Source organism: Labrus mixtus, chromosome 13 (genome assembly GCF_963584025.1).
Source record: "Labrus mixtus chromosome 13, fLabMix1.1, whole genome shotgun sequence".
Classification (NCBI taxonomy): domain Eukaryota; kingdom Metazoa; phylum Chordata; class Actinopteri; order Labriformes; family Labridae; genus Labrus; species Labrus mixtus.
The window spans coordinates 1,199,511-1,217,313 of record NC_083624.1 but is presented as its reverse complement, the minus strand read 5'-3'; the positions used below and the strand labels follow the sequence as shown (position 1 = coordinate 1,217,313).

The window sequence follows — 17,803 nt, the reverse complement described above, 5'->3', positions numbered from 1 at the left end:
CACTCTCCATGTACACAAAAACACTGCTGTGGGTTTCAGCTGTTTGCCGCTTTCTTATCTAACAAATGTTTGTGCAATGTTTTGCTTTGATATGTGAATAATGGGCAACGTCAGGTGATGACACAATATTTAACATTTTCCTGGAATGTGAGTAAATGCCAAAAAATATCTATTAAAGGGGCGTCGGTGAGGCTCAGTTGGTAGAGCAGACGCCTCATCTACAGAGGCTCCAATCCTCGAACCATCGGCAGCTGGTTTACTCCCAAACTCAGCCCTTTTGTGCATGTCTCTCCCTCTCTCTCCTCCCCACCATTCCTGTCTCTCTTCAGCTTTCCTGTGTAACAAAGGCAAAAAGGCCTGAAAAATGATCTTTAAAGAAACAATAATAATGACGATAAAAAGGATCACAGAAAAGCTGCAACTGAAATAAGATTATTTCTCAATCCTAAAAAATGTTCTTCAGGAAAAAAATGTATACCATTAAATTTTTATACCAACATTTTTTTAGATTTTTATACCAAATTTTTTTAGATTAAACTTCAATGGGGTGCCGGTGGTCTAGTGGTTAGTTCATGCGCCACATGTACAGAGGCTGTCCAAGGTGTAGCTCCTTTCCCGCATGTCACTCCCCTCTCTCTCTCTCTCTCTCTCTTCCTGATTCCCGACTCTACTGCCCTGTCTCTCAAAGAAAGGCATAAAATAAATATTTTTTTAAAAGATTAGGCTTCAAATTATATTTACTGTGTTGCTGTTCCCCCCTTTTTCAGTTGTAAAGTGTTGTTTAAAAAAAATACATTTTCATTATAAGATGATGCATATGTTTGAATTCTATCCTCATTTACATTGAAACACTGAGGTGTTCAATTACACAACTTAGACTTAGAGTTTCTGTTTGATAGCCTTTTCATTCTAAAACACATAGACACCAGTATATAATGTGAATTAAATGAACTACATGTTGATATTAACGTTACAATTCAACAGCTCCAGTACATTTTATGGAGCCAATGTGTCGATGAGTTTGAAGCTAATTATGATTTTCATCTCTTGTCCCTCTAGCTTTTATGTGTACAGTTTGATTAAGTTAATAATATGCTTTCAATATCAGAATTTCACAATACACGACATAAGTAAACACACTACATCAGTACACATGCAACATGCACTGATACGTCATGGTAGATTATGTATAATATAGTAATACAGCTCTGAATGCTTTTCAAACTACCCAGATAAAACATTTGACATTGACTGTATGTGGTCTGTTCCAGGTGAAATACAAGGAGAAGTATGAGAAGGAGAAGGGCAAGGCAATGCTGGACTTCGAGACACCCACATATGTGACTGCTAAGGAGGCCCAGCACATGCAGAGCCAGGTAAGCACCATGTCTGCGTCTGCTTAAAACTGCTTCAAACATTAAACACCTTCTCTCTCAGACGGAAGACTCTTCGGTTCCTGCTAGATTGTATTTTAATTCTTGTTGCTTTACATCGATATGCTTCAGCTTTGTGGATGTCCAGCTATTGCTTAAGAAATGTATTTGACTTTTTTTCACATTTTACAGTGTCTGAAATGCCAGTTTACTCAGTAAGTTTTCTAGTTCTAGTTCAAACATTAAGTGATTTGTTTTCTTATTTTTATGGACGGACCATTAGTATCTTTTTTTTACTCCCTTGCTATACCTTGAAAATAAACCTGGTAGACGGCATTGTAAAATGTGTTTCAAAAAAGGGCACCTCAGGTACTGTGAATGTAATAAGTTCCCACTCTATCTTACTCCCATGCTGCAGAGAGGAGACAGGTAAAGTATATGTTTCTTTCAGAATGCAAAATTTTCCATGGAGACCAGATAAAATATTTAAAGGACAGGTTCACATTTTTTTCTCTCCATGTGTAGCCTTTGATAAGCATCAGAGCCTAGATTATATCTTTTACAGTGTTTACTTATCTTATAAACATTACTACCTTCCCCAACAAAACTACAACACTTTTCAAACACAGAAGAAGGAAACTCTTGGGTGTCAGCCCCTCAGATGGAGGTCAAGTGCTCTCAGAGAAGGAGCTTCAATCGACTGCTTCACACAGGCAGAACCCCATGAACACAAATCACTTCAAATGCAGTGGGTCAAAATGTTAGCACCTTTACACCTTAATAAATTAGCTGTAAGTGAATCGTGTGCTCCAGTACTTTCATCTGATTTTCCCTGTTTGAAGAAATCCTTTGAATCCTTTTTTTTATTTTTTTGAACACTCTCATGCACATGCACAAAACTTGTAAAGACTGTACATTAAAAAAATGGCCATCATAATAAAGACTATGGTGCCAACCAGGAAAAGGTAACTGCTTTGTGATTATGCGCTGCTTGCATGTTGTTACATGTGCTCTGTCTGTCCCCTGTCTGTCTGTCTGTCCCCTGTCTCTTATCTTTACGGCGAATAGAAAGACTATAAGAAGGACTTTGAGGAGAACATGAGGGGCAAGAACCTCTCAGGCTTGGAGGTCACCCCTGCCATGATACATGTCAGACATGCCACCAAAATAGCCAGTGAGGTAAAGGATAGTTTATACCTGACAACCCCCCCTTTTTGACCTCACCCTTGATTTACATTCCATACTAAATAGAGCCTGATCAATCACTGATTTTTTTTTAACTGGAAAAAAATCACAGATTACCGATGTGGCGGTTGATACAGTGACATCTTTAGATGGGTGCTGGACATTTTCGATACAATTTTACCATGCACATGTTGTCAGAAGGCAGCGTCTTTAACAATTAACTTTAAAAAATAAAAAGTTACAGTGCAAGTAAACACAAAATGTTGTACACACATGCTTCACACAGTGTTGAGAATGTTGTAAACTTTGAAGTCAGAGTGCCCTCTGGTGGAGAAACTACATATAGAACCATTACTATAAGTATTTTTTATCTGCAGAGCATGCTCCGACAAAAGTTTTTATTCCACACACATTGCAAAACATAAACACTGATGACTCTAAATATGTGACAGGGGCATATTGGCCGCTGATATCAGTTACCGGTATATCGAAATATTGGTCGGGCTCTAATACTAAGTTTACCTCACAATCCCTTCTTTCCTCCTCTACTTTTTTACCCCCTGGGTTTTCCTTCTATCCTGACTTCTTTTAAGTCCACACATGCAGTTAAACTATTCTCCCTTTGCATGATTCACCACACTACAGAGCCATAAACTATTAATGATCCGACATTCACCCATCTCCCTTCTTTAAAACTAGTAGACTAATTAGTATTATTTTGTTGTTTGTTTTCAAATCTCTTTCCACTGATATCGTAGATTCCCTATTAAGCTATCAGGACAACATCTTAAAGTCTGCATGCGTGCATGCAATCATTTCAGTGATGCAGCAATGTTTTAACTGTGAAATGTTGTCTTGAATCATTTTGTTGTTTTGTATTTTTGTTTCATGTTCTTTGTGATAAAATGACGTTTTCCTTGTCTTTTATCCGGATTCTTGCCAAAGTCACCAATGTCTCCATTATCGCTTTAAAAATGTGTCTAAAACCCACACGTCTGTGATTATTTAAAATAATACATTTAAACCTGAATTGACATTGACCTGTCCTTGCTTCAGTTTTTTTTTTTGGAAGGCTTGGTGACTTTGAGCTCTAAAGGGGCAAGCATCAGAACTTGTCCACTGTATTGTTTGTCTTTTATGCTTTGGCCTGCCTGTGTGCCCGTCCTTCTCTACAGTCTCTTTGTTCTTCTTCCGTCCTGTAGAGAGAGTACAGGAGGGATCTAGAAGAGGGAGTGAAGGGTAAAGGGCTCACTGTACTGGAGGAAACTCCGGAGCTTTTGAGAGCAAAGAATGCAACTCATATCCTGTCTGAGGTACGGCAGACAGTGATGGAAAACAGCATCACAACCTCAACAGAGTGCCTTCCCACAATCCCGCTCTTGGTGCATCATCTGCTGAATCCTGTCCCCTTTACTAAGCTTCATGATCACACTAAAAGGGCAGCAGCTGTGTTTGAATTGTCCCTGCTTGATGACATCACTAATTTTCCAGCTCTCACCTTTTCTGATGTAGTTCTTGTGACTATAGCCTGACCTTCACCCCTACACCCTGTTGGATTTTCCCTTTGATTTTCTATTAAAAGTGTGTTCTTTTCTATCTGACATACTCAAAAAGGCAACCTCAAATGTACACCATGTCCAAGCATTTCCTTATTTGTTCTCTTTTGAGGTAAAACTCATTCTATTTGATGTTTACCATCCATCCATCCACCAGCAGTAATGTGAGCATTATAGTGGGTCGTCTTGGTAAAGAAGGAGCTGAGCCTGAAGGCAAAGCTTTTGTTTTACCAGCTGATCTACGTTGGTATGCTATGGTCAAAAGCGTGTCATAGTGACCTAAAGAATAAGATCACAGACACAAGTGGCAGAATGAGCTACCTCCCAACGGTGGCTGAGTTTAGGCTTAAAGATAGAGTAGAGCTCGGGCATCCAGAGAGATATAAGAGGAGAGTCGTTATTCTTCACATCCAAAGTAGCTAGTTCAAGGGGGTTTTGACACAGGGAGGCCTTGGAGTTCCCTGGAGGAGCTGGAAAAAACGTTGCTTGGGAGAAGGATGTCTTACCTTTTTAGCCGGCTCCCACCCGAACAGGCCTCTTATAAGTGGAAGAAAGCGGGTGGATGGATGATGGTGTACAGTTTGCTTTTGTATTTAAGAGCATGTGTAGAGTAGACAGGCAGCCATCCCACCTTTAGCACAGAAGAACCTAGTAAAATGCTTCATGCTGTGGTCAAGCACCCATCACACTGTGCGCGGCAGTTTCCAGATTCTTTATTTATTCATTTATTTATATATTTGGTCCAGAGTGCTACTGAGGTTGATTTTAAGATCGCAGCACAGTGGTACCACTTTAAATCTGATCTAAAGTGTTTTTATGCTAAACCAACTGAAATATTGAATACTTTAACAACTTTAACAAAAGTTCCTTAACTTTTTTTTCTTTTCTTTTCTGAGTGTTAGAAGAAACTTAACACCAATTACAGTTTGTCTCCAATTTGTTCTTTAAAAAGTCCTAATTTCTTCTAACCTTCTTTATCTACCAATCCCCCCAGGACTTTTGGTTTTGCAGCCCACGCCTCCCCTGCTATGAATGAGTAGAAATTATGTACTTCAAAGTGACTGCTGTTTGCACAGAACAGAGTTTTAACGTTGAACTTTATCACCTGTAATATCTCCAGAGAGAGTACAAGAAGGCAATGGAGCAGGAGATTAAGGGCAAGGGAATGTTGGCTTTGGCTACGGACACCCCAGACTTCATGAGGGCCAGGAACGCTACTGACATCCTCAGTCAGGTCTGAATCTTGTGATTTTTATTAACAGTGTGTGGGCTGATCGGATGAGACACAGTTGTAGTTATTCTCTGGTCAGAATGTGTGCTCACTGACAGTTTTCTGCTCCTTAGGCTAAGTACAAGCATACCGCTGAGATGGACAGGGCCAGCTACACCTCTGTCATCGACACCCCTGACATCATCCATGCTCAGCAGATGAGGAACATTATCAGCCAGGTAAAATACTCAAACATTTCTCACCCTGAGAGGTTGCTTTAACTAGTAGAGTATCCCTTTTAATTGCCTCTCTTTGGTCAAAATTTGATTAAAATCCCGGCTGTGTTTTTTGTTGAACAGAAAAAGTACAGAGAGGAGGCTGAGAAGACCATGTCTCACTATGTACCAGTTCTGGACACCCCAGAGATGCAGAGAGTCCGTGAGAACCAGAAGAACTTCAGCACTGTAAGTAATAAATATAAATGATGAAGTATGCAAATAAATTGATTTGTAGCATGTCTGAGACTGTAGAAGCTTTGAAGATGTCGGAGCTACATCTTGATGTTAAGAGTTTTCTCTGTGCTCTTCTGTAAAGTATTACCTTTAATACTTTGTTCTTTTATACAGCTAGTTACTGTAAATGCCTGGTGTTCTCTAATCAAGAAGAAACTGTTGTCATTTAAGTGTTTGGTGTCAGTCTTTGTCCTCGTAAGTTATTTGTGAGTAAAGAAGTGAAAGCTCTCAAGCTAAACCTAGAGGAGCGTGAAGGGACCTATTTTATTTTCATCTTTATCTTTTACATCTCGTTACATTGTGAAACATTTTAACTGCACTTTGTGTTTTTCTCTCTGTAGCATCAATACCAGATTGACCATAAAAACATAAAGGGCAAAGTGTCTTCAGTACAGGACACTCCTGAAATGCTTCGTGTTAAAGAGAATACAAAGAATTTCAGCTTGGTATCTACTCCATATTACGTTTTCTTAATGGTTTCTTATAACACTTTTTTTTCTTTTTTTTTTTTGGTCTTTTGATTTTTCTCATCTATAACAAACCCTGATATGCAGCCCATAGTTCTTTGGACCACACTGATTTTTTTATCCTCCATTTTTTAATCTTAAAATTGCAGCATTTTAATTCATGCAACTAACCCTTGTTCTGTAGAGTAACACTGAGACTTGTTAGCGCAGAGCTTGTGTGTTGTTGAATATTTTGGTTTTGCTATTGTTTGTCGTGTACAGAAAAAATGTTGTCCTGTCTTTTTGTTGTGTCTTTTCAAATACAGATTTTAAAGTGTAGTTTGGTACTGGTACAGTCAGGTTAACCACTGGTTGCTGCTTTCATTCCTCTTGCATGTCAAGATTGCGTACAAAGATGATTTGGGAGAAGGAACGGCTTTGCCAGAGACTCCAGAGATGGAGAGAGTTAAACGCAACCAGAGGAACATTAGCATGGTACTCCATAGAGTGACCACCCTGCCCTCCTTCACCTCCTCCTCTGACAGATTTCCCTCCATATTCCCTCCATGACTAGAGATCCATACTTTAACTAACCAGATGACTCCTTAAATGTCATATAAACCAAATGGCCCTTTAAATTTCAATGTTTTTATTTTATGTTATGTTTGATAAGTAAATTAATCTACTAATTTCAGGATTGAACAGAGCCCACAAAGATCCCTTCTTTGTCCAATGTCATTTTCTGCTAAGTAAAAGTTATTTCCTTCATCATATTCTGAAGAATGTGGACTCCCGTGTTGGGTTGTCATATACAGTATATGGTTTAGTTGTGTAATATGCATAGACTTTGTTATAATAATGGATACAGCCATGTTGATTTTTAGAGCCTGGAATTTGGAAAATTGACCAACTTTGTTGTTTGGAACCAAAAATAATCAATATTTGGTTAAGAAACTGGATAACCATGAGGTTATGTTTAATGATAAGTTAAGGTGGCGCCTATCAGACAGCTAGTGACGCCTAGCAGACAGCTAGTGGCGCGTAGCAGACAGCCAGTGACACCTAGCAGACAGCTAGTGGCGCCTAGCAGACAGCTAGTGGCGCCTACATGTAGCAGACAGCTAGTGACACCTAGCAGACAGCTAGTGGCGCCTACATGTAGCAGACAGCTAGTGGCGCCTACATGTAGCAGACAACTAGTGACGCCTAGCAGACAGCTAATGACACCTAGCAGACAGATAGTAACGCCTAGCAGACAGCTAGTGACACCTGGCTAGCAGACAGATAGTAACACCTAGCAGACAGCTAGTGGCGCCTAGCAGACAGCTAGTGGCGCCTACATGTAGCAGACAGCTAGTGACACCTAGCAGACAGCTAGTGGCGCCTACATGTAGCAGACAGCTAGTGACGCCTAGCAGACAGCTAATGACACCTAGCAGACAGATAGTAACGCCTAGCAGACAGCTAGTGACACCTGGCTAGCAGACAGATAGTAACACCTAGCAGACAGCTAGTGGCGCCTAGCAGACAGCTAGTGGCGCCTACATGTAGCAGACAGCTAGTGACACCTAGCAGACAGCTAGTGGCGCCTACATGTAGCAGACAGCTAGTGGCGCCTACATGTAGCAGACAGCTAGTGACGCCTAGCAGACAGCTAATGACACCTAGCAGACAGCTAGTGACGCCTTTTTTTGAGACTTTGAGGGCTCAGTGGGATTCTCATGTAATATTTATCACATCCAAACTCTGAAGTAATGAACTAAAGTATCATCTGTTTACATTATAAAGACACCCGACTGAAATATTTAATAATCTGAAAGGTTGATGATCTGTGTGATGATCGTGTGTTTTTTAGTTGTTCCTAAGTGTATGTTGTTGTTGTTGTTGTTGTTGTTGTTGTGAATGGATGCACCTGTCTGTGTCTACAGTAAACACCGTGCTTGTTTGTCCCTGTCTCACGCTGTACCTGTGTGACTTGTGCAATGTGCAGAATCAGTACAAGGAGTCTGTGGGTCAAGGCACAGCCATACCAGACCCCCCCGAGATGAAGCGGGTCCGAGAAACACAGAAGAATATCAGCTTGGTATAGGAAAAAAAAATCTGCTTATTTTAATCTACTAATTTCAGGATTGAACAGAGCCCACAAAGATCCCTTCTTTGTCCAATGTCATTTTCTGCTAAGTAAAAGTTATTTCCTTCATCATATTCTGAAGAATGTGGACTCCAGTCCAATACAGTATATGGTTTAGTTGTGTAATATGCATAGACTTTGTTATAATAATGGATACAGCCACGTTGATTTTTAGAGCCTGGAATTTGGAAAATTGACCAACTTTGTTGTTTGAAACCAAAAATAATCAATATTTGGTTAAGAAACTGGATAACCATGAGGTTATGTTTAATGATAAGTTAAGGTGGCGCCTAGCAGACAGCTAGTGACACCTAGCAGACAGCTAGTGGCGCGTAGCAGACAGCCAGTGACACCTAGTGACGCCTAGTGACGCCTAGCAGACAGCTAGTGACACCTGGCTAGCAGACAGATAGTAACACCTAGCAGACAGCTAGTGACACCTGGCTAGCAGACAGATAGTAACACCTAGCAGACAGCTAGTGACACCTGGCTAGCAGACAGATAGTAACACCTAGCAGACAGCTAGTGACACCTGGCTAGCAGACAGATAGTAACACCTAGCCGACAGCTAGTGACACCTGGCTAGCAGACAGATAGTAACACCTAGCAGACAGATAGTAACGCCTAGCAGACAGCTAGTGACACCTGGCTAGCAGACAGATAGTAACACCTAGCAGACAGATAGTAACGCCTAGCAGACAGCTAATGGCGCGTAGCAGACAGCCAGTGACACCTAGCAGACAGCTAGTGGCGCCTACATATAGCAGACAGCTAGTGATGTCTAGCAGACAGCTAGTGACGCCTAGCAGACAGCTAGTGACGTCTAGCAGACAGCTAGTGACACCTCGCAAACAGCCAGTGGCGCCTTGCAGACAGCCAGTGGCGCCTACATGTAGCAGACAGCTAGTGATGTCTAGCAGACAGCTAGTGACACCGGCATCTAACTCAAACAAGCGTTTACATATGCACTGTTTGAGCATTCATGGAATTTAAACAGGCAGGTTTTATATCAATTTAAACCCTCTACCTCAAGTGGCCATTTGAGGAATTGCAGTTTTTAGCCTCAATATTTAGACCCCGAGTTTGTAGCTTAGTCTGACACGTGTCCACTTGAAAATAAATCATCCACACAGGTTACAATCTTCATCTTTTTTTGAGACTTTGAGGGCTCAGTGGGATTCTCATATAATATTTATCACATCCAAACTCTGAAGTAATGAACTAAAGTATCATCTGTTTACATTATAAAGACACCCGACTGAAATATTTAATAATCTGAAAGGTTGATGATCTGTGTGATGATCGTGTGTTTTTTAGTTGTTCCTAAGTGTATGTTGTTGTTGTTGTTGTTATTGTTGTTGTTGTTGTTGTTGTTGTTGTTGTTGTGAATGGATGCACCTGTCTGTGTCTACAGTAAACACTGTGCTTGTTTGTCCCTGTCTCACTCTGTACCTGTGTGACTTGTGCAATGTGCAGAATCAGTACAAGGAGTCTGTGGGTCAAGGCACAGCCATACCAGACCCCCCCGAGATGAAGCGGGTCCGAGAAACACAGAAGAATATCAGCTTGGTATAGGAAAAAAAAATCTGCTTATTTTATCCCCTTAAAATCATCTCCAAAAACAACCCCTGACCTTCCTTCCTCTCAAGACTTTAGTTCAGATTTTTACACCTCCATCTTAACGTTCATAAGTCGTTTATTTTTCACCAGTTTTTGTGCAGTGACTCTTTTACATCTCTTCAAAAACATCTCCCAAAACATCCTCTGATAATCTCCGCTAATTTTAAAGTCCTTCATTGTGTTTCGTTCTTGTTTCCCGTCCTCCAGCCTAACATACCTTTGTGGATGTTTTTTTAGTGTTCCACATAAACATAATCCCCCCCCCCACCTAAATTAATTTGCATTTTCTCTTATTTTGTATTTTCAAATGTTGGCATTATGTGTGTGTCACGACCGTATTTTACTTTTATTTGTCTCATTCAAAGAATCAATACAAAGCAGGAGTGGGACAAGGCACGTCCGTATCAGAGACCCCCGAGATGGAGAGAGTTAAACGCAACCAGCAGAATATTAGCACGGTACTCCACAGAGTGATCCTGTAACCTCCTTCATCTCCTCTTCAACTAGTCTACCCTCCATCGTCCCTCCTACTTTCTATAGTGGACGATAACCAGACCTCTGTGTACATGTCATCTCTTCAAATGTCCATGTTTAATCCAACTTTTTACAGATTCTTTCCATACACATTTTCTCCCTTTTTTAAAAGATTTTATTGAGTCAATAATGGCCCCAAATATATTTCAGAGATGTATAGATGTAGAAACTTCTGTGCCCAATTTCACCTCTGCAAGAAAAATAGAAAAAGCCTATTGGCCGGAGCATAAAGACCTTCTTGTGGGCGCGATGAAGAAATGACTTCCCAGTTTCGTATCCAAGAAATTTTAAAATAGCTTTCTCCAAGACGAGTATTAGTCCAAAAGGTTCTGTTCATTTATTCTTTCCTAGAGGCTTTCTCAATGGGTAATCACCAGAAAAGTTATAAATGCTTCAACCAATCAGAGCAACAAAACTTGTGAAGCAGCTGAAGGTAGCAAGGCTACATAACTATTCCAAATTTTCACTTTACGTGGCATCTAGTTTAGAATAAAGCAGATATTTGATATACCGACAGGGAATGTGAGGGCTCTTCAGAACTTTTCACTCCCATGATATTTATATGCATCTAAAACCTGAATAATAGACTAAATCTAGTATCATCCAATTTTAATCCTTACCATTTCCAACTGACGAAACTACCTCTGAAGTATTTGATAATCTGAGTGATGATAGTGTGTTTCTGTCAGGTGCTCCTAAGTGTATGTTGTTGTTGTTTTTGTGAATGGATGCACCTGTCTGTGTCTACAGTAAACACCGTGCTTGTTTGTCCCTGTCTCACGCTGTACCTGTGTGACTTGTGCAATGTGCAGAATCAGTACAAGGAGTCTGTGGGTCAAGGCACAGCCATACCAGACCCCCCCGAGATGAAGCGGGTCCGAGAAACACAGAAGAATATCAGCTTGGTATAGGAAAAAAAAAAAAATCTGCTATGACCCTTATTTTATCCCCTTACAACCTCCAACCTCCCTCCTTCACTCTAAAAACTTTACCTTTAGTGTTTTAAGTTTTTTCTTTCTCCTCCATCCTCACTGTCATAAGTTTTGGTTTATAACTTAATTATTTGAAAAACAAATCTCAACAAAATCAAAGTTTTTCTCCATGCCCCATCCCCCCTTAACTAGTCTTAATGTTTGCCTTTTTTTTACATTTTGATTTATGTGTTTTATTTTCCTTTCCTTCCCAGTTTAAAATTAACCACATTTGTCCCTTAATGAGACTTTATTTATTCATTTTGACATTTCCTCCTTTCCTAAAACTTAATCTCATCTTGAGTGGTGTTGTTTTTTTTTTTCTTTGATATTTGACTTTTGATACTGTCTTGTTCAAAGCTTCAATACAAAGCAGGAGTGGGACAAGGCACGTCCGTATCAGAGACCCCCGAGATGGAGAGAGTTAAACGCAATCAGCAGAATATTAGCACGGTACTCCACAGAGTGATCCTGTACACTCACCTCCATCCGCCCCCTTTTCCCTCACTCTCCATTCCACCCAAACAGACAGTCATAATAACTCTCCTGAGCCTTCACCACCTCCTGAGATGTCCCAATGATTTATGCTTATCACATCAAACCCACCATGCCGATATAACCCAAATGAGCCCTTCAGGGGTCAACTTAACCTGCTTCTTCATCTCTCAGGGAAACACCTGTTTCATATTTGCTGTGATTTTTGGTGTTGTGATGTGTCTCTGACTTTTTTGAAATTGTCTCTGATTTTCTTGCTCTTTCCTGTTCCCTCCTCTTGCACAAAACCCCAAATCGTCCGTTGGGTAGATAAAATACAAGGACTCGCCAGCTCGAAGCACAGCTATACCGGACCTCCCCGAGGTGCAGCGGGTCAAACAGACCCAGAAGCACATCAGCTCGGTAGTGGAACCAAACTGAACCAAGTGTGCTCCTAACTGTTGAGAGTGGACAGTAGTGCCCATCATAAGCTTTTACACATTGCTTCTTCCCCTTCCTCCTGCCATCATCATCTCACCCCCCCCCCCCCCCCCCCCCCCCCCCCCCCACCACCTCCCACTCATCTCATCCAAGGCACAGACTGAAGTCTCCTGAGCTCCATCATCACCGCTTCGACCCTAACGTCGCCTTTAATCTCATCCACGCTTTTCCCTCTTTTTTTTACTTTCTCTTCTGACTTTTTCAAATCATCTTTAATCTTCAACTATCAACCCCTCAAGCTGAATTAAACCCCTTCCTCTTTAGTGTGTGATCCCCCCGTACTTTCTATACACAGAACGTTTTAACCTGCAGCCAAGCTTTGTTTCTTTTTCCAAATAAAGCAGCTGCAAAATTAATTTCATCTTCCCAGCATATGACAATCTAAATCCTCTGCTGAAGCGTGACAATTGTGATTTCTTTTCTACATGTGTGTTTCTACATCTGAGATCCTGGCTTGTTTGACAGGAGGATGATTCACTCTATAGGACCAATTTCTCAGACACTGCTCGAAATCGATCCCAGAAGCAACAAATGACACACGAGAGAGATTCTCTGAGATTATTTTAATCTTTGGAAAATTTCCCTGAAAATGTCTGCGTCTGGGTTAACCTGAGTCTCTGAAACCAGTCCTATAGGTGTGTTGGTTTGAGTATTGTTCAATGAGTCTGACTGGCCCCTTTGGGTGCTGTGCTTCTGTCCTGTAGGTGTTGTATAAAGACAGTTCCGCCAAGGGAACTCCTGTGGTGTATACTCCTGAGATGGAGCGAGTCAAAAGGAACCAAGAAAATATTAGCTCGGTACCTTCAGAACGACGAGAGACTTCCTACCTGTACCCCTCGTTAACCCTCTCCTAACTGAGTTCTCCCCTAGATCTAGTTAATTGTATTAATTCTCCCCACTGCGCTCCCTTCTTGTAAATGTTTTAACACCACCAGCTGTGGTATCATCACTGCTAACCTCTCCTGTTGTTCAAATTACTCCACTTCACCCTCCTCTGAAGATTGGGATGTAATTTTGTTTGATTTAATACTTTGTAATAGAAAACCCTTCCCTCTAATTCATCTGTCTGAAATCCCAATAATCCCAGCTCCTTCTGCCAGCAGCTGTGTGTGTCCTCTTACCATTGAGCCCCACCTTTTGTGCTGTGGATGCTAACGGCTGCTAAATGATGGCTTTAAAGTGTGAAACATTTCATGATGCTCACTGTGTGCCTTCTGTTTCTCCTTCAACCCGGCCTCACTTTCCACCAGGTGCTGTACTCTGACAGTTTCCGTAAGCAGGTTCAGGGCAAGGCCTCCTTCGTCCTGGACACACCTGAGATGAGGCGTGTCAGGGAGACCCAGCGCATCATTTCTGGAGTAAGAGTTTCGATTGTTTCATTATGTTTTTGTGCCCAAAGTTTTATTATTACCCCAGGAAATGTGCATCGTCTTCCTTTGATCTAAGAAAGTACTCAGTGAGTACAGATGATTTCATTTTAGAAGTCTCAGAGTTAAATATATAAATCTCCAGCCCTTTTTTAACTATGAGTGCACTCACTGTGATTGTTACCTGTGCTTTCCAGGTGAGATACCACGAGGACTTCGAGAAGAGCAAGGGCAGCTTCACTCCCACCACCTCTGACCCGGTGACCGAACGCGTGAAGAAGAACACCCAGGACTTCAGCGACATCAACTACCGCGGCATCCAGAGACGCGTGGTGGAGATGGAGAGGAGACGTGCCATCGAGCATGACCAGGAGACCACCACTGGTACACTTACAAGCATGCACACAGTCATTACTCTCATGCATGTGGAGGTTGTTAATGTCTGGGCAAATGAAGGTGTGGACATTAAAGTCAAAATGCAGGTAAAAAAAATAATAATACACAAGACATTTAGACTATGATTATATTTCCCATGGAACTAAGGCCCTTTCTGAAAAGCCACAGTTCAGTATGGAGTGAAGACTGAACCCTCGTGGTCATTCAGGCATTTTTTGGGTCCACCTCAGTAAACTTCCAGGTTTTGTGCAGTACGGTTTGGATGTATGTTAATGAACAACAGGGTACCTTTTTTGTCACTATCACAACCTACAGGACAGATTGAAAATCTTTAGTTTTGTCTTTGGAGTTCAGATTCTTAACCCTTCGATTAAATGTATATCTAATGCATCAGGGCATGGATGAACTGGGGGTAAACTTGACTGATCCCTTTTCTGACTCTGTGTCCTCAGATCTGCGTGTGTGGCGCACAAACCCCGGCTCTGTGTTTGACTACGACCCTGCTGAAGACAACATCCAGTCCAGGAGTCTGCACATGATGTCAGGTGAGATATTAAAAAAAATGTCAATTGGCCTTGTAGAAAATTCTCAATTCTCACAGCCTATTGTCCATGTTTCAGCTGGACCATAAATAGGACCATCACTTTTAAAATGATGATCAGGCTGAAGAACATTTAGAGGTCATGATTGAGACCTTTCACTCATTAGGAGAATGGTTGCTTAACTACTGAATCAACTGAGATGTACCCATTTTCTCATCCGCATACATAGCGAAGTCGCCCCCTGCTGGCCATGAGAAAGAACGCAGATTTTTTTTTAAATTCCCTCTGGCTTCACTTCTCACAACAACAAGCTGCATTAACTCTCTGTTGCTGTCTTTGATGTTGTTTAATGATTTGTAGACGTGTGATAATGAACCATTTCAATTGTTCTTGTTTGGATAGTTCAAGCTCAGCGTCGCAGCAAGGAGCACTCCCGCTCCACCAGCGCCCTGAGCGGCCCGGGTGATGAAAAGTCTGAGGTGTCCCAGGACGCCGACCACCACATGTCCCTCTACAGCAACGGCTTCATGACCTCCTCTATAGGTAATTAACCACAATCCCCACAACAAATAAAAGCATGTTAAAAGTGCTTTCCCAAACTCTATATATGAGGTTAAACATGTATGCCTAGACTTTATTTTGCTGTTTTATGTGTGTATGTTGGGCGGCTGTGTGCTGTAGAGTCGGTCGTCTTACAACCGGAAGGTTAGGGGTTCAATTCCCTGTTCCTGCTGTGTTGATGTGTCCTTTTGCAAGACACTTCACCCCAAGTTGCTCCTGCTGCTTCGTCAGTGTTAATGTGTTTAGATACTGATGTAACACTGATGGACAATTTCCCCAGCAGCCTCTGCCATCAGTGTGTGAATGTGTCGGTGTGACCTGCAGTGTAAAAGTGCTTTGAGTAGTCAGAAGACTAGAAAAGCGTTATACAAGCTCAACTCCATTTACCATTTACCTTTTCTTTTTTTTACCTGCAGGCTACCAGACTGCTAAGACCGTGGAGCTGCAGCAGAGGTCATCATCAGTGGCCACCCAGCAGACCACCGTCTCCTCCATCCCCTCCCACCCCTCTACCACTGGAGTAAGTTACACACACTCACAAATACAAACTGCACAAGCCAGTTGGGGAAACTCAAATGGTAACATAACAGACACAATAACAAAAAAAAAAGTCAAACTTTTTCAAGTCACATTTTGGATGTTTTGTTAGAAAGTGAATGAAACGGACGACCAAAACAGTCAGCTATATGTTACATATAGGTGTAAATAAAGTGATGATAAACTTCTTAATGCTTAAGACCTCAGTTTAAGTTCCACTGCTTTAGTGAAAAATATATTTCATGCAGCAGGACTGTGAGTTTGAGACAAAAGCATTCTGGAAAAATAGCAGTGTGATCATGATAACAGCGGCTCAATGTCACAAAGGAAGTTTAAACACTTCTAAGTTAGATCTTTTTATTTCTGTGTTTGCAGTTTTTGTTGGATTTGTTGACATAACCCTGAATCGAAATATCAGCAATCTTGTCATCTAAGCTCTTTTAAACATCCCCCTTATACATGTTACTGACTCTGTTCGACCTCTCTGTGCAGAAAACTGTGCGTGCCATGTACGACTACGGAGCAGCCGACCCAGACGAGGTTTCCTTCAAAGATGGCGACGTCATCGTTAACGTGCAGGCCATCGACGAGGGCTGGATGTACGGTACCGTGCAGCGCACCGGCAAGACCGGCATGCTGCCAGCCAACTACGTTGAAGCAATATAAAGACAAAGCCCGCCCATCGTCCCTCCAGAGTGGGCGAGACAACATCCACGAGGCAAACCGATCGATCACAACTGTGGCTTAGTGCAATGTGTAGCTTGTAGCTTCCTGTTAGCTCTGTGTCTGTTTTTGAATTGTGTTGTTATTCCTGTTTTGGTCTCTTATCATTCATATGCTGCTGCTCCTGTTACCTGTGGATGTGACATACGCATCCTGACATGACACATATACATACTTCTGATTATGTGAGAGAAAGACTGTGTGTATTGTTTGAACACACTACCTAGGAAAAGTAAGACTCGCTAACAAACGTCCTGGCCCATTATTGTGTACATTACAAAAATACTTGTGTCCAAATTCTCATCAAATAGCATAAGGCTCCCGTCGCTGCAGCTCATACTTATGCCTTCAAATGGATTCTACAGGGAGGGGAAAAAAAGGATGATAAAATAAGGAAACATATAAAGGAGTGTGTTACCATGTACCTCCTCCGTGATGAAACCACTCCTGAAGAGTTGTATCAGATGAGCCTCAGTCTTCCCTCCACGATAATGAAGGCTCACCTCTAATAAACCGTGTGTGTGTTATGTGTCTTCGGATTATGTAGGTCGTGGAGTGAATCACGTCCTCTACCTTTAATCAGTAGCTAATAAAGCACACCAAGCTCCTGCAGCTCCCCGCCTCCTGCTCTTCTTCTTCTCTTTGTCAACAGTACTAACTCATGTTTGTGTCCTTTTGTACCCGTTAGGGGTTGTTGTTCATACTGAAGAACATTTAATAAATGAAATAATCACATGGAGAGATTAACCCAATCAAAAGAGACCGGTGAAAACATGTTTAAAGAAATATTAATTTAAAAGAACTCTAATGTGTTCAAATAAAAATAGGGAATATTGTTACACTTTTTAAGATTTTAGTTGAAACTGTCTTTAGGTCCTGACAGAAATTAATAACTCATGTGCTCTGAAAAAGGAACGAAGAAAATCCGTCATCTGTAGCCGCCTGTAAAAACTTCTCTACCCCACTTAAAGCACAAGCATGTAAGTGAGGGGGCGTGGCTTTTGAGGGAGCGCAGAGGGGAGGGGGGTGGGTGCAGACCAGGTGCAGACGGAGCACTGAGGGAATGCTACTTTCAAAATCATGCTAGTTTTTGAAAATATCATGATTTTTGGAGGCCATGTACTGCGACTACCCCAAGACACATCTGTGTTTTATTCGTATCAG

The 17,803-nt window shown here is 41.5% G+C and overlaps 1 protein-coding gene across 26 annotated transcripts in view; it reads left to right on the top strand.

Moving 5' to 3' along the window:
* The window catches only part of neb (nebulin), a 71,433-nt gene extending 54,182 nt beyond the window's left edge, over positions 1–17,251 (top strand). For 6 of the 26 annotated variants that reach the window (XM_061053061.1, XM_061053058.1, XM_061053064.1 and 3 more), the window contains 19 exons: positions 1,272–1,376; positions 2,442–2,552; positions 3,761–3,871; positions 5,235–5,348; positions 5,459–5,563; positions 5,684–5,788; positions 6,178–6,282; positions 6,685–6,777; positions 10,399–10,491; positions 11,380–11,472; positions 11,899–11,991; positions 12,343–12,435; positions 13,218–13,310; positions 13,764–13,871; positions 14,078–14,264; positions 14,729–14,821; positions 15,221–15,361; positions 15,796–15,899; positions 16,409–17,251. In XM_061053061.1, the coding sequence (XP_060909044.1) occupies positions 1,272–1,376; positions 2,442–2,552; positions 3,761–3,871; positions 5,235–5,348; positions 5,459–5,563; positions 5,684–5,788; positions 6,178–6,282; positions 6,685–6,777; positions 10,399–10,491; positions 11,380–11,472; positions 11,899–11,991; positions 12,343–12,435; positions 13,218–13,310; positions 13,764–13,871; positions 14,078–14,264; positions 14,729–14,821; positions 15,221–15,361; positions 15,796–15,899; positions 16,409–16,582 (2,121 nt within the window). In that variant the 3' untranslated portion in view covers positions 16,583–17,251. Of the gene's footprint in view, positions 1–1,271; positions 1,377–2,441; positions 2,553–3,760; positions 3,872–5,234; positions 5,349–5,458; positions 5,564–5,683; positions 5,789–6,177; positions 6,283–6,684; positions 6,778–8,272; positions 8,393–10,398; positions 10,492–11,379; positions 11,473–11,898; positions 11,992–12,342; positions 12,436–13,217; positions 13,311–13,763; positions 13,872–14,077; positions 14,265–14,728; positions 14,822–15,220; positions 15,362–15,795; positions 15,900–16,408 lie in introns of those variants that run through there. The other 20 variants (XM_061053066.1, XM_061053065.1, XM_061053067.1 and 17 more) reach the window with 16 other exon arrangements.
* Positions 17,252–17,803: the final 552 nt, after the last annotated feature.